This window comes from Bidens hawaiensis, unplaced genomic scaffold, assembly GCF_021521415.1.
Source record: "Bidens hawaiensis isolate Kalapana, Puna unplaced genomic scaffold, B.hawaiensis_p1.1 tig00038207_1, whole genome shotgun sequence".
Lineage (NCBI taxonomy): Eukaryota > Viridiplantae > Streptophyta > Magnoliopsida > Asterales > Asteraceae > Bidens > Bidens hawaiensis.
Window position 1 is genome coordinate 8,920 of NW_027496714.1, and position 17,740 is coordinate 26,659.

Here is a 17,740-nt window from a genome sequence, read left to right on the forward strand (position 1 = left end):
GTAAATAAAAATGGGTACTATTTTAGAGTAATAAACATTAAGGTTATTGATGTGTAACAAATGTCTTAGATAAATTTCATCTTTTGAATCAACATTGAGATAGAAATTTTGTTGAATCAAAATTGTAAAATTGTTTTGTTGATTTATAGATTAATTTATTTGTTTGCTTATTATTGTGCTCATGATATAAGTTATAAAATATTTTAATTTTTCATTTATCTTTGTTAGTCTTTGTATGTTTTTGTATTTGATTCAAATAAGTTATGATGTCTTATAATTCATATAAAATTATAATTTATTTATAAATACAACATTTGCATTTCATTATTTATAAATACAACAACGCCATTATAGATGTACCCGATGATCTTTTGATTGGTGATTCATCCGATCCTATTTATGATCTAATTGATTTTGTATATCCAACATTATTGGAAAATTTTAATGATATTTCATATTTTCAAGAAAGAGCCATAATTGCACATTTAAATGAGGTTGTCCAAGATATTAATGACAAATTTTTGTCTTTGTTTTTCGAAGAAGAAGTTAAATATCTCAGTTCTGATAGTATAGACAAGTCTAATAGTGTTGGTCTTAGTTTCGATCCAGCATTACACTCACCGAATTTTCTAAATGGCTTAAAAATGTATGGTATGTCTAATCATAGATTGGTTCTAAAAGTTGGCGTGCCAATAATGTTACTAAGGAATATTGATCAGAAGAACGGTTTATTCAACGGAATCGGATTACAAGTAATTAACTTGGGGAGGCGTTTTATCGAAGTAAAGGCTATTTCAGGTACTAACATTGAGTTTCGCACTTATATAACTCGTAGTGGTTTAACTCTTTCAGATAAGAAACTGCCATTCATATTGAAACGAAGACAGTTTCCTGTTGCAGATTGTTTTGCAATGACCAATAATAAAATTCACGACCAATCACTAGCAAGAGTTGACATATACCTGCTATAAGGCCCCGTTACCGGTAGCCCTACTTTCGTGTTGGATTTACTCATTAACGCAGTTCTAAATATCAGAGTTAATTAAAACATTCGCGGAATATAAAAACTTTCATAAAACATTTCATAACAAAACACGTCTTGTCTTAAAACATCATTTTGCCTTTCAAAATAAACGAATCATTAAACTTAAACGTTTTGAGTCTTCCGATGCCAGCCTCTTATTCAGTGCCACGTGTCTCCTCAAGCGAGCTGCCTCATCCTACTCACCTGCGTGCGTACTAAAAGTCAGCTACGCTGAGTGAGTTCTAGTTAATCATACACTATACAATACACATAAACTTATATTCTTTCATTCATACTTTCTTTTGTATTAACTTACTTTCATATCTTACGTTATAAAGAGCATTACGTCCTACATTCCTCGAGTATTATTAGGGCTCGGTACCCTCATTCCTCGAGTATTATTAGGACTCGGTACCCTCCTTCCTCGAGTATTATTAGGGCTCGGTACCCTCTTTCCTCGAGTATTATTAGGGCTCGGTACCCTCTTTCCTCGAATGTTAGTAGGGTTCGGTTCCCTAGTTCTCGAATATTAGTAGGGTTCGATTCCCTCTTCGTTACCATACAACCATACATCATACCTCGAGTATTATTAGGGCCCGGTACCCTCTTCGTAACCATACAACCATCCTTTCCTTCTTTTATTAACTTTATCACATTCATACACATAAGCATACATATCATACTTACCTTATACTTAGCGTTACAACCTGACAGTACGTGCAATATCCGAAGATCGTTCACATACCGTCAAGCCATCATTTATACATATCACATCATTCACATAAGGCATACATTTATCTCTTAGGATAAGTGTATTAACAAACATATCGAGTATGCACACAGCCCCGAAAACATAACACATAATTGGGGCTAGAAACTCACCTGAACACGGTTACGTTCACCGTTAATCGTACTTCCTTTCTTCAGTTGTGCACGGCTGACTGTATAACAAGTATACGTATCAATTAACTATCACTACTCATATCATCTTTCTAGTCTTAACTACTACCCACAACGAATGGGGGTCCGGGGGCAGCGCCCCTGGCAGCAGGGTCTAGGGGCGGCAGCCCCTAGTAGGGTCCAAGGGGCAAAGCCCCTGGCTGGGGTCGAGCTGTCTTAACACATTTTCCATTAGGTTTTTAATTTATTTTCTAAGTGAACTTAACTTTAGGCGAAGTTAAACCTTAAGCGAACTTAGCTTTAGGCGAAGTTATCAGTTAGGCGAACTTGGCCTTAGGCGAAGTTATCAGTTAGGCGAACTTGGCCGTAGGCGAAGTTATCAGTTAGGCGAACTTGGCCGTAGGCGAAGTTATCAGTTAGGCGAACTTGGCCGTAGGCGAAGTTACCAGTTAGGCGAACTTGGCCTTAGGCGAAGTTACCAGTTAGGCGAACTTGGCCTTAGGCGAAGTTACCAGTTAGGCGAACTTGGCCGTAGGCGAAGTTAAGCTTTGAAGGCGAAGTTATGCTTTGAAGGCGAAGTTATGCTTTGAAGGCGAAGTTAAGCTTTTGCAGGCGAAGTTGTTCAGGTCAGCTACGGGTTTGGTTTTTATCAAGCATTTTGGCGATTTTAATACCCTTGTTATGGTTCGACATCACCCCCTACGTTCCCTAACCGTTTTCGTTCGTATATATATCCCGTATATACTATAAAGCTTGGACCTTTAAGGTAAAAACGTTCAATACTACATAAACTTTAAAGGTCAAGAACATACCTTTTATACGTTCGGTGTGGTCACGGTTTGCTTGGTTATCTCGTATATTGAAGATCTAATAATGGTCGGCTTGATTCTTGGTCTCGGATGTCTCTCTCTCTCTCTCGGCCGAATATGGTGTAGTGTATGTGTGTGTTTTTTGTGTGTAGAGATTATGATGGAAATGAAATGAGGATTTAGGGTTTTAGGTTGGTTTAGGGGATATTTATATCCCTTAAAGCCCATGGACCTAAGGCCCATTCTCATTTAACCCATCTTAATTAATCTAAGTCCATGATCCGTTCTTTACTCGACATTAATTAATTAATAACGCGAAATCACTAAACATAACTTTCTTTATTTAACATTATAAATTTTAGGATGTTACACCTGCGAGAACCGGTGTCTACACATGGTCAACTATATGCGGCTTTATCACCAGTGGAGAGTAGAGACGGTGTTAAAATGCATATATTAGACAAGGAAGGTAAAGTTACAAATAAAACTACAAATGTGGGTTATAAAGAACTATTTACTAATTTATAATTGTAAAATGGATGTTATTTTAATTGAATATTATGTTTATACATGATTTATATATTAGTTGATGCTAGAAACGTGTGGATGTTACATGATTTATATTTTTCCACCCGTGGCGCCCACGGGTCAATAACCTAGTATACTATTAAAATAATTGAGTTTGTGTATACTTGGCATTCTTTTATTGAACAAACTCTATTGTTTCCATATATAACAACCACTTCTATGATTTTCTTAACAATTAAATAATTTAAAAATAAATTAATTAATCAATAACCCACAATTAAATAATTATTTAGATCATCTATAAACAAATTTTTAACTAAAACCGACAATTTTAATATTTAAATTTAAATTTCAAATTTAAACCGAAACTGACACAATTAATGTTCAATTTTAATATTCAAATTTAGGTCAAAGTTGATAATATAATTAATTCATATCTTTACTAAACGTATTTACTCCAAATTTAAATCATCTATAAATAAAACCATGTAATAACTATTGTCAAACCCTCACATATTAAACGTCCAATTTTTAAAATTTCAAATTTCCACTACTTATTTGATCTCATCTTATACTTCAAAAACCTTTTAAACAATCATTTCTATAAATACGATAATCTATATTCATTTTTTTATATCATCGTTTTCACTCTTAATTTAATTATTTTTGTTTTTAAGAACCGAATTTGACAACTCTTTTTTAGTTTTAATATTCTCCAATCTCAATAAACTTTACATCTTTTATATTTGACCAATTTTTAATTAGGCATAAATTTCAAGAATTACCGATTCGTCTAAATTATTCCTACCAGATTAAAAAAATAAAGTAATAAACTAAATAGAAAATAAAAATTTTCCATCTTTTATATTTGTCTAATTTTTAATTAGGCATAAATGTCAAGATTAATATATAAAATTGAAAAAAGAATTATCTAATGAAATTTATTGTTAAATAAGGTAATGATGTTGTCTTGAAATAATTTTGTGATAATTTAAAAAATTAATAGTATATTGCTTAGTTAGTAAACTTCTAAAAAATGGAAAGTTTTTTATAATCATATTTACATTTATTTCTGTTTTTAACAATCGAAATTGATCACTCTTGCAACAATCTTTTGTAGTTTTTAATAGTCTTCAATGTCAGCAAACTTTCCATCTTTTATATTTGACCAATTTTTTATTAGCAGAAATGACAAATTTAATGTATATTGAAAATTTAAATAATTTATTTTTTTATTATACTCGAAAGTTAATAAATTTTATATTAATACACATTAATTTATTTTATCAATTTAATATGTTTTCTATTACTTATTTCAATTTTATATTTAAAAATCTTAGATATTCACTATAATTGCTTATTTATGCTAAATATTTATCATCTTTAATTTTAATGATACATTCCAATCATTTATACATTTATTTATTTCTACTTTTAATAACCGAATTTTGGCCACTCTTTTGTAGTTTTTAATAGTCTACATCTCAATAAACTTTCCATCTATTAAAAAAATTGATAGTATATTGTTTAGTTGTTGAATTTCCAAAGATTGTAATTTGAATTTATTGTTTATTTTTGTATTTTACAATCTTTTGTTTTCGTACCAATATTATTTACAACTTAAAGTATGTTGTCGTCCCAAATAATATATAACAACTTATGCTGTCATTTCAAATGACATGTGTTTGTTTGAAAATTTCAATATTTCCACCCGTGTCGTACACGGGTTAATAACCAAGTTTACACTAAAATTACATATAAATATACTTTTTTTAAATAAGTATATATAAAACTCCAAAAACAACTCATAGCTATAATCAAAGCATTTAGAGGGAGATATATAAATAAATAAAAACTTTGATTATTTGACATGTCCATCAATAGTCTATCTGCTTCGTTGCTAGGTTGGAGGAGTGTCGATCTAGTCTTCCGAGGTTCAAACAAGAAATACACTTGAAAGAAATAGCAATGAGTAAGTCAACCTTACTTGCCACACACGTACTCACTTACCAAAAAGAACTACAAAACAACGTTGACGACAACAAAGCTTCAAACAACGACGATGATTAAACTTCAAACAACGACTACGACACATATTTTCGTTAACAATGTATTGCAATTGATTTTTTCTTTTAATGTCCAAAAGGACCAAAACTAAATCTTTTTTACCTTATTTATAAAGATTTTGCAATTTTGATGTGTGCATGATATTTAATATAAAAAATTAAATATCGCTTTTTTTTAATGGCAAATTGGCTATCTCCTAAACTCCTAAATAAATTACACCACACCAATTTCGATCCCTGGCATCCACCAAAAGTAGGAATCCCTCCTACCACTTAGCCAAAATCTTATTAAGCTCATTTTATATTTGACTAAGAAAATAGTAAATTGTGAGTAGTTTTTGAGTTAATAAATAAAAACTTAAGTTATAAAAACCGAATTTTCCAACCCTTAAACCGACCCAATTGGTTTGTACAATTTCGGGTTTGTCACTGATAAATTGGTTTTTACATCATGCGGTTTGTTCACTTGTTGAGTTGTTGGCTTGTTGCACTAGTTCAAGAAGATCGGTACTGGGCTACCGACTACTTTGGCCCATCATATCTTGCAGTCTAAATGCTGCTTTCTTTAGCCCACTTTCATATAAATCTAGCGCACTCACAATAAATAACCATAAACCATGGATTTCACTAGGGGTGTTGAAAAAAGTCGTGATCCAATACTGAACTCGAAATATCCGAAAAATCTGTATCCTGAAAAAACCTGAAAAGATAGGATAATCGGATTATCCGATATCCGAAAATTAAAATAAAATTCGCAAATATATATTACATGGGCACAAATTTATTATGTTATTGCATATTTGAAGGTTTACAATGATTGGATAATGGATGTTACAAAGGTTTAAGGCTGGATTTATCGTTTTGAATTTTGAATTGTACATGAACTACTTTTGGAATATATATTTGAACTAGTTTGTTCTTTTTGGTTGTTTGACATTGAATTTATCTATGAATTTGTTGAATGTTTTCTGTTGTTTTTTTTGGTTGTTTTTAATTGATTTTTTTATAGGTTATAAGAGATGAACTATTACTAGTATAAAACAAAAGGTGTTGATTATCTAGACTAAATAACTTTTAGCTAAAACTAGTTTTGATAATAAAAATGCATAAATTTAAGATAAGTTTGGAGGGAAAAACTGGAAGAATAGAGGGAATTTGGAATGTGTTTAAAACTAAATTGATAAGAAAAGATTAAAATTAGTTTTAATATTATATACATATATGATCTGAACAAATAGATTATATACATTAGGATCCATATACGCCGGCACGTGACATTCAAATATGGAATTGGTGGTGTGTTGGCCGATTTTGATGCCTATTTTTGAGGCAAACATTAATTTTTCAGATTCTTTTCATATCTTCTCTCATCAATCTTAATCACATACGTAAGAATACCTGCACTTCAAAAGAATAAGATCGACTATAATACATGCATGACATAGGAGCTAATGTATGAGGTTCAAATCTGAATAAAATACTCAGTAGTAGTTTAAAATTATTGATGTAAAGTTTTACCGTTAAAATACCATGTAGGAAACAAGTTATATTTTTTGTCAAGGTTAAGTTATTAAAAATAACATCATTTATGATACTTCACTGTTATTGTAAATTTTATAATTCACTTTGTTACCGATACTTAATAGTTATTGTAAGTTTTGTAATTTACTTCTTATATAATTGCACCTAAAACAAACCATTCCAAAGTTAAATCGCATCAACGTAGACAACAACATTAGTTGGTCTCAAGAAGAAGTTACAAGTCGTGATCATGGGTTGGTCTCAAAGGGCAACAGAATAATTGTCTAGATAATGACATCAAGTGATCCCATAAAAAGACAAGTTATCATAGATGTGATTCCTTGTAAGAATAACATTGCGACCCTCTCACCCACCCACACACACATACAATGTATGTAAACATATAGAAAGTCTCATTCATGTTTTATAAAAAATAGTTTAATTGTGTGTTCTTACTTTCTCACTAACTCCTCTCGCCACCATCTCCATACTTAGCTTAACTATTATATCATCGATAAACTACAATATTTGCTTTAACAAAATATGTAAGCTGCATATTATTCCTTTCTAATTCTTTAGCTAAATAAAAAATTACCAAATTCGAATTGAGTTTTCGATACAAACTAAATTCCATCTAGTTTGGCTTTGGTTTTTAGTTTGGCATGTAAAAAGATTATCCAAGATCCCCTGAGTCTAAATTTATGAAGCCTCTAATTCACCTATTTAGAACTTTACGCCTATACGCCCTAACTTTTAGAATATGTTTGGTTTGCAGAATTCCATAAAATTCCCACTATGCTTTGCCATTGTAATTGATGGTGGTGGTGCATGCTGCGATGAGACCATGGTTGTAGACACTGGAAAGTAGCACTCAGTTGGCGATGGCGATTTACGGAGGTGATGATAACAACATTGCTAGTGGCAGTGGTAATGATAGATTCCATTTTTTGTGACTGCAGCAAGTTTAAATTTCAAATACTTTTTAGTAAACCTTAATTTAAAAAAAATACAAAATTCTATTCTTTCAATTTCAAGAATTCGTTTGACCATTTATTATAGAGAGAAATTAGACACTTTTAACCCTTCAAGATTAGTCACTATTTAATATTTATACACTTACCTACAATCAATTTTTGTAAACATGACATGTAAATTCTTTTTAGGAGATATGCTGCAAATTATACGAAGGAATACTTATCAGTTATCATCCCAATTATATTTTTAAATGAACAACATCATGGTCACATGGCTAGGGTCCAAAATTCAAAACCATGTTCATACCGTACAATACTTGATATCTTCATTTACAATATACATGCATGTGTTTATAGTCTTCGTCTGCATAGAATTTAAGGCTTAGATGCATTCTTTCCGGGATGCTTCTTTAAACAATTCATAATTACATCCTTCCCAATAAACCATCATCTATATATCTATACATGTATATATACACCACATATATTGATATATAACTCATTAACTAACAGTTCTTTTTACAGCTTGCAGCCATGGATCAACACCTCCTAAAAGCTGCATGCATTTGCTTCATATTTTCATTCTTTATGTCATGTAATGCAGCTTCTTACAATGTGGTTAGATATGGAGCTAGACCCGATGGTCGAACCGACTCAAGCCAGGCGTTTGAAAGGGCGTGGAGGGCTGCATGCGCCTCAACGAGCTCGACCATGGTTTACATCCCTCGTGGCGTGTTCATGACTAAACCGGTCGTGTTTAGTGGACCGTGCAGGAGCCGGATCTTGTTTCAGATTGATGGGACCATTGTTGCACCACCAAATTATCAGGACATGGGTAACTCAGGGTTCTGGATATTGTTCACTAAGGTTTCGAGGTTAACTATACATGGTGGAACCATTGATGCTAGGGGTTCAAAGTTCTGGGCTTGTCGGAGGACTGGTAGTCGATGCCCCCCTGGAGTAAGGGTGAGTATTCGAGGCTATGCAGCCGAGCCCAGCTCGTCTCATTCAAATTAAGTGAATTTAAGCTCAAGCTTGAGCTCGGTCGTTTAGATCTCATGTCTAAAACTTTATTAATGTTTCAAGCTCGAGCTCAACACATCTTGCTTTTTTGTTATAATTTATAAATATTTAACCATCTTATTATATAGTTAGTTATATATAATTTTGTAAATAATAGAATAACGAAAGTCGCCGTTATAAAAAATAAGTATTATTTAGTTATTTTTGCACATTTTGTTTGTAAATTATTACTCCGCCCGTCCCATTTTAAATGTCATGGGACCCAAAACACACAAATTAAGAAATTTTTGATCATTTTATTTTATGATCTGTAAAATGACAATAATGTCCTTTAAGTTATTATGGCTAAAAAGTAAAAGCCATTGGAAACATCTAATATATGTAGGGCACAATTGAAAATTGAATTTATATGTATAGAAATGACATTTAAATTGGGACAACCAAAAATGAACATTTAAAATGGGACGGAGGGAGTATTTTTTATATGTTATATATTTGTTATACAAAACAATAATTTTTGTATTTATATAAATAAAACGTTTGTTTAGGTAAGTGAAGCTCGAACCCGAGCTCGTTTAAGCTTGCTTGATTCAAGCTTTTAGGGTGCCGATTTCAAGTAGCTCACGGTCGATTCGTCTTGTTTACAACCTAAGTATCCATATATAAGTGTTTGAATGTGTGCTACTAATATTTCAAGTAGTGATTTAATTTGTTAAACCATGTGTGATGTGCAGTCGTTATCGATCTTGTGGTCGAGCAATGTGGTGGTTAGCGGGCTCAAGTCGCTATACAGTGAACTGATTCATGTTACCGTAAGCGACTGCAACAATATCGTGTTCGAACATTTGAACATTATAGCCCCGAGCCGCAGCCCAAATACAGATGGTCTCATCATTCAATCATCTTCTGGTGTTACCATCAGGAACAGTCTTTTTAGGACCGGGGACGACTGCATCGCAGTCGGCCCTGGTTCCAAGAACATATGGATGGAAAAAATCGCTTGCGGCCCGGGCCATGGTATTAGGTATAAACTTCAGACCCTTTAATCTTTTTTGTAACTCTTTCTTTTCTTTGGAAATAAATACTTTGGTTGATGTCATGAGGTTTTAAAAGAATTCATATCTTTCTCATTATAATAGTGCATAATCCTGAATATGCAGCATAGGTAGCTTGGGCAACAGTTTAAACGAAGCCGGTGTGCAAAACGTGACAGTGACAAATGCCGTTTTTACAAAAACACAAAATGGAGTGCGGATCAAGTCATGGGCGCGAGATAGCAAGAGCTATGCAACAAATGTGGAGTTCAGGAACATTGTAATGAAGGCAGTCGACAACCCGATTATCATTGATCAGACTTACTGCCCGGGTGATCGATGCCCACGTCAGGTGAGACAACACTTATTATGCACTCGGTTTTCTCAAGGGTGTCAGTTATGTCAGATCGAGGGGCGGGTCCATAGGTTAAATTATTTCTGATTGATAGGTTGAATAGGTGAACTCGAACACAACCCATATATTTATCCGTATCAAAGACATTAACCCTGATGCAGACACTTATAATTGTGTTTAAGAGTGAAAAATAATTTTATAAATGAATCGCTAGATGAAAATTAAAAATTAAAGTATCAAAATTAAATAATTTTCGATTGATAGGTTGGATAGGTGAATCCGAACACACCCATATATTTATCCGTGTCAAAGATAAAAAATTAAAGTATCAACAGTTAAACGATGAACACCCTTTTTATTTTTAAACAAGTTTGTCCAAAATCCAAATAAATTCCTTTTTAAACACCCTTAAGGATAAAAACCGGTTAGCAAATCAACCCATTTATTAAATGGGCCATTGTCAGGTTAACGCGCTTATAAATTAGTCGTGTTTTGATGGACCCATTTAATAAATAGACTATATTAGACAACATGATTATTTTTGTGTCGTGTTAGAAATTACCATACAAGTCCAAATCATATTCAAACCCATTATGAACTCGCTAACATTTTACGAACCAAATGCAGACATCTGGAGTCGAAGTGAGCAACGTGCGATATAGCAACATTAAAGGGACATCAACAACAGTGGAAGCAGTGAAGTTTGAGTGCAGTGTAAGTAATCCGTGTAGAGGGATTCAAATGCGAAACATTAGACTAACGACTCCGAATCGAGCAACCACCTCGACTTGTGAAAATGTTCATGGTAGGGCTTCGGGTCAACTGGTGCCCAAAAGCTGCCTTTGATTTTCCTTTCGTTGTTGCCAAACAATTGTAATGAGTTTTGTTTTCTATTCAATCCTTTGGTTGAATATTGAAATTAAATCGTATGAATTTGGTCTAGTGCCATCACTCATCAATGGCATATGCTCGTTTTCCACCCAAAATCACCTAACCTTGTACTTGTAAGGATTTGAACCGTCTTCATTTTGGAAGGGCAAACACGCTATGGCTTTTGAACGACCAACTAAGATTATATTTATAACTAGTTTTTTTACCCGGCTCGTTGCGTTGGGGCAGCTGGCAATACCCCAGTGTGGGCGTGGGTAAAACCCAAACGATGAGTCGACATGAACTCAATCAGTATCGATTGCGTTTGTTACCATATAAACACCATTGGTAAAATTTGAGTGTTAAAACCCAAAAATTTAATTCGTCAAATTAACATATAAAAACATTAACATATAAGAAAACAAAATATTTAAGACAACTGTTTATTGGGTTGGCAAACCCGGGCGGTGGTAAAAATAAGTGTTGTCGATCCCGAGCATTGAGGCAGTAATTTGACACGAATTCGGTCGGTTTTGATTATGTACGTTACGGTACCGAAACTAAAAAAACAAAAAACAAAATAAAAATTGAGTTGGACTAACGACCAATTAGGGGGGGGGGGTGTCGGTCGATAAACTTGTGCATTGGTTAAACCCAAGCGTTTTCAGTTACGGGCTTTAAAAAAGATAGCGAGTTTGTGTGAATTCGGTAAAAAAATTGACATATGGTCGGCTTACATTACGTTTATTATGGTAACTTAAACAAAGAAACAAATTAACCGATCAATACGGTGCCGCCAAATGGCCCACTATTCACTAATCAAGTTGATCAAACTCGTGTGTTTTCTCGGTTTCGTGTGCTCCCAGTTGTAACAACTCACACGCGTGTAAAGGTGTGAACCCTTTTAAGATCTTCACATAATCCATTAAATACGCAGTTAATTAGGAAGACACTGCTGCCACTTATAAACCCATTGCAATATCTATGTTGTTATTCTTAGGGATGGCAACGAAACCCGAACCCGGTGGGAAAACCCGAAACCCAACATACGTGGGACGGGTAATACCCGACCCATTAGGGTTTGGGACGGGTTTGGGACGGGTTTGGGATTTCTAATATACCCGATTACCTGACCCGGTTACCCGATAACATAAACATATTTACCCGGTTATTTACCCGATTCAACTTATTATATTATATATATACCATATTCCAAATATATTATATTTTGAAACTTGTTTATGTTAATTATTGGAAATATTTTATCTTTACGGTAACCTTATTTGTAATCGATTAGTAATATTTTGTCAAAACCCTCGTGTGAAACATAGGTCATCGTCGTTCTTAACCGAGACTCAGGTTAAGCTCCGTCTCGGAACCTTGTGGGGTTAGGAGTAAAGCATCCCGAGGTTGGCGCATCTCGTTGAGCGTGGAGAAGCATTGGGAACCCCAATTTTTTTCTTCGGAGCCGTTTCTTTTCCCGTCCCCCTGCCCCGGCATAGCGCTTCGGCGGATTTTGAGCCGGGTAAACCTGAGGGGTATTTTATCAAAACCCGATAGAAAACCCAATGGGAAAACCCGAAACCCGACGGGTAATTACCCTATTAAAACCCGACGGGTTTGGGACGTGTTTGGGATAGACTTTAATAACCGGGTATGGGTTTGGGAATACCTAAACCTGACCTATTGCCATCTCTATTATTCTAGACATGTTTTAAACAAAAAGCTCTGCTATCTCGTTTCCAAAGACCCAAACCAAAGTACAGTTACATGTCTTTTTAAACATATCCCCAACAGTACATATGCACGTTACATGTTACTTGGCATTACCCAATACATTACACATATATATTATGATGATTGATATTCTTAACATCACTATTACTATTTCAAGATAATCCACTCTTGGACTTGGAATGACATCCGGTAAATTTGATCTATACGTGAATTCCCGATTGAGAAGACTGTTTGAAGAAAAGAACAACCTCGGTGTCATCAGCAAAAAACTTGACAGAAAGCGGGATTGGAGGCATGCTCACATCCGAAACCCCTTCAAGAATACGCTCCACCTGACTCATTGAAGGCCTGTTCTCTTCCTCTACTTGTATACACCAATAAGCAACTTTGAAAATTTTGGTGACTTGTTCAGCACTAGCTTCCCTATTTAACCTACCGTCTAACAAGCTAAGGATATCACCTCCCCCCACCACAATATTTGCCGCCAAACTAGGGAAGAACGTAAAATTCAAATCTTCATTTTGCTGAGAATTTCTCTTACCGGTTACCAACTCAAACAGCATCATTCCGAAGCTATAAACATCTGCTTTGGCAGTGACAGCCAACCCCGATAACCATTCCGGTGCTAGATACCCTCGTGTCCCTCTCATAGTTGTCAAAACTCTACTGAAGTCTCTACCCATGAGCTTTGCCAGACCAAAATCTGCTATCTTCGGACAGAAATCAAGATCCAAAAGAATGTTTTCTGGCTTTATGTCACAATGGATTATACAATCTCTGCATTTCTCGTGAAGATAAACCAACCCTCTGGCAATTCCAAGTGCAATCTGATATCTTGTATTCCATGTCAAAACATTATCTTGTTTTTCAAGGAAAAGATGAGAATTTAGAGAACCATTTGGCATGTAATCATACACCAACAATCTGCTTTTACCATGTGCGCAGAACCCACAAAGGCGTACGATATTAACATGTTGGATTATCCCAATCGTGCCGACTTCACTCCTGAATTCTTTTTCACCTTGGCTGACACCTTCAAGCTTTTTCACTGCCACAATGGATGAATCACACAGTATCCCCTTAAAAACAGAACCAAAACTACCTCCCCCAAGTTTATCCGAGAAATTTTTGGTGGCTATTTTTAAATCTCTGTAGGCAAATGCCACCAACGATCCTGCCGTTGTCGTTTTTCCAACTAATATCCTCTGTTTTATACGGATTATGAGCAAAATTAAACCCAATATGAACACCACACCTGCAACGGTCCCGGCTATAGCACCTATGACCTCCCTAATCTTTTTATGACTATTCTTTATAAGACCTGGAACATTCTTAGAAGCAACTTTGATGTAGATTGTATCTGTATATGATCTGTTCGAAGAAAACACAAATGATACGCTATTCAACTTTTCACGATTCCAATGCATACATATGTTGGATACATATGTATATGCATTACAGATACAATATTCCAAGCAAACATTTCTGCATTCTGTTTCATCAATTTGCAGCCGCGAGTATTCATTTTCAGGAAATGCGGAAAAAAAAGCTTTGTTCCACATAACCTAAGATGAACATCGGTTTCTCTGTCTTATCACTACAATGTATTTCTGTTTTTCTCACACACCCGCCAGAGAAATCGCCCAGAATATTCCAATCACTCTGTGATCTAGGCTTGAAACCAGTCAAGCAATTACAGGATGGCGACATCTGCTGATTGCAAACACCAATGCCCCACAGACTCCATAAACATCACAAGTTGTTGTTCGCGGCTGTAACCAAAACACATTCCACTGGTCGGTGCTGTCCAACCATGACAGCTGTTTTATCTGTCCCGAGAGGTCTATAATCAATCTTGAAATAATTGAAGGGTTGTATAGAGAGTAAGTGAAATAACTCCCATTTTCATTATCAACGTAGCTGAAGTTAAAGATATAATTCAACCTCATTTCAGGCACTAAGTTAAAGCAATAATCTTGATCATTCCAACTACCACTAGTCCAATACACCACAGAGGTATTCCACTCCCTTTCATTTGGGTCAAGCTCTAAAGAGAAGAGTCCCATCCCAGGATCATCCTTATTTCTCCATGAAGTAAGAACCTGCTTTGTATTTGTACGCTTACTGTATCCCAACTTACCACCAGGCAAGAAAGTATGCGTTGGATGGTCAAAACTTTGCCAAATTGGCGGGCTTGAATTTTGTCCATATCTTAAAACTAAATTACCGTCATCAAGAAGAGCAACTGATGCATGTGTAGCAGCAACAGTAGAGCTCATGTTTGTCGACCAAATTCGGTCGTTTGAGTCGTCTAAGAGCACCAAGTTACCATCTATTATTTTCAATTCAGAAGAGAATTTGTCTGAGATGGGCGCATCTCTATTTGCTACCCATACCACTGTTTCAGTAGTAATTCTTGTCTTATTGTACCAAATTCCGATATAATAGTTGGGAGACTCACCTGGCTTAAAGAAGCCCATTTCAAAGTTTCCATCACGAGAGACAAGTGTCTGGTCACCCGAGAGAGATTGATTTACCGCCAAAGTATCAGCTCCAGATGAGCCAACAGGAAGTAAAAAGAAACAGAAAAACAACTCAAAAGCTAGTAAAACCATGCTTGCTTTATTTGTTAATCTTGCCCATTGTGGCTGATCCCACAAAAATTATCATGGCAAATATATTCAGAATAAGTGAAAAACATGTGGCCAACACACATTAGACGACTTGAAAAATCAGCCATCAGTCAATGTGAATGACAAAATACTTGTGAGCAAGTCATCACTAAATGAAGTGTGTTTCCACCTGTTATATCATTTTCTTTGACCTGCTCTTGGTCTCTCCAGCTTTTGTTTTGAATGTTTTGAAATTTCTTCATCACCATTAGTTTGAACATATATGAATGCCGTCGGGTATATCCGGCCAAAAACCCATCTCGTTTTGACATAATAACAAAAGAAAAATAAAATTCAACGTAATTAAAGACATAAGAATCACATTGCATGCTATGCTATCCCGATGGTAAACTGTATTTATTTTTAACTGTATAATTTCTCTTTTATACTTTCTCACATGTTCATAACTTTATTACTGATTAGAATCTACCATTCAAAAAAAGAATATCAATGCTAATCTTATCACGGGAATGATATTCACTCTCAATTTGATATGATAAACTATTATGCTGGCTTAATCGGATATAAAATAGGGTAAGTGGGGAAATGTTATTGGGTAATTAGGTCGGGTAATCAGATATATTAGAAATCCTATACCCGTAGACGTTTCAGCTTATATTTCTAATAATGTCGTTTCGATTACTGACGTACAAACAAAACATAACAACTAAAGCTTACATAATCAAGCTTACAATTTGTAAATTAATTGTTGAATGGCATTTCTTAAACTACGTGTAAACAAAATACTTACATGAAATAGTTGATTAAATAATTGTAGTAACATGTTGCAACTATATATATATATATATCCAGATGCCAAATGAGTTTAATAAAATAGGATGTGCAGATGGGCTTGTCTTGTCTTAGGAGTTAAGCTGGGCCGAGAATAATGGAAGAAAATGTTGGGTATGCCACGAATGAGTTCTCAAAGTTTCAAGCTTCAAGTGACTAAACGTAATTATTTAGCCTCAAACTCATTATTTTAAGCCATTTTTTCCCCAAAATTCCAAGCTCAAGTGACCAAACAAAACTGAACAGTTTTCAAAAATTCAAAAACCGAAGTTTCAGTTTTTGTTTAAATTTTAGCCCAACGCCAACCCAAATCGTACCATGCACACCCTATATTCACTAATGTACAGCCGGTCAACAGAATCTTGGTTTGAGCTAGGTCCACCACTCCAACATTCATATTCATTGAACCAACAACCTAGTTTACTATCTTTAGCCAATTTATATAGAAAATAGTGTAACACCCCTGTTTAAAAGTACATATGTATATACGTGTGTATATTCATGAAGTATTAATTAAGGTAAGGGACACTTGGAACAACTATTGCTGGCATACTGATACTTGACATAGGATGGTGTTATGTGAACTCTTGGTTTATGTATGTACGTTTAGATATTTATCATAGTTTACGGCGTTGGTTTTTAGGACATTGCCTGTTAATTGGTTTGGTTTTTAATGAATAAAGACTTCCGTTGTATTATTATATTTGAGCGATGCATGGTATTCGTCTAAAACTCAAGTCGACCTATAACCTAGAGGAAAAACCTTACATGCTTAACATGCTCATATTCACTTTCTCAAACAAAAAATAATGCCAAACCCTATGAGTCAACGTTTGGTCCATCCCATATAGCCTTTTCCAATTATGAAGATAGATTTAACACCTTTATCTTGTATTCTGCTTGGCTATTTGAAGAGCCTTGATGGATTTGATAACCTTGTAAAATAGTAGCAAATTATTCTAGAACAAGTAACCCTTGTTGACTAGATAATTGAGATTTTTAAAAGCTTCTTTCTCTCCATATGTAGTTATGTACCTATGATAACGACATTGAGGAATCAAAACAATTTGACCCATGCCATGCAAAACCCTACCACTACCACCACCAACTTTGACTCTTGTTTTGGTTTATATTATTGTCCTACCTTTCAACATTTCAAGTAAAATAACAAGACTAGTGGGTGCCTCTCATCATCTTCTCACCGAACTTTAAAAGTTGATAGAAAAGTTTTACTTTATATGAATTTAATTAATTAGATAGAATAAATTATTCATATTTATTTAAAAGAGTAAAGCTCATCTTTAGTATGGTCACAAATCAAAATCAAAGTACCAAAATCTTTATTAATATTCACATCTTTTACTTAAAAATTTGTGTATTAAAATTACTAAAGAGTTGGCCCGCCCGCCTCAATCTTCAGCTTAGCGTTCTTGAG

The 17,740-nt window shown here is 34.6% G+C and overlaps 1 protein-coding gene and 1 pseudogene across 1 annotated transcript; one reads left to right on the forward strand and one right to left on the reverse strand.

Moving 5' to 3' along the window:
* Positions 1-8,137: 8,137 nt before the first annotated feature.
* LOC143590198 (polygalacturonase-like) lies at positions 8,138-11,080 on the forward strand. The gene is made up of 4 exons (XM_077070754.1): positions 8,138-8,788; positions 9,580-9,869; positions 10,006-10,231; positions 10,862-11,080. Exons 1-4 carry the CDS (start codon positions 8,357-8,359, stop codon positions 11,078-11,080), a joined length of 1,167 nt encoding a protein of 388 aa, XP_076926869.1. The 5' UTR covers positions 8,138-8,356.
* A 1,818-nt stretch (positions 11,081-12,898) lies between these two features.
* On the reverse strand, positions 12,899-15,456 carry LOC143590199 (G-type lectin S-receptor-like serine/threonine-protein kinase At2g19130 pseudogene; annotated as a pseudogene).
* Between the last annotated feature and the right edge of the window lie 2,284 nt (positions 15,457-17,740).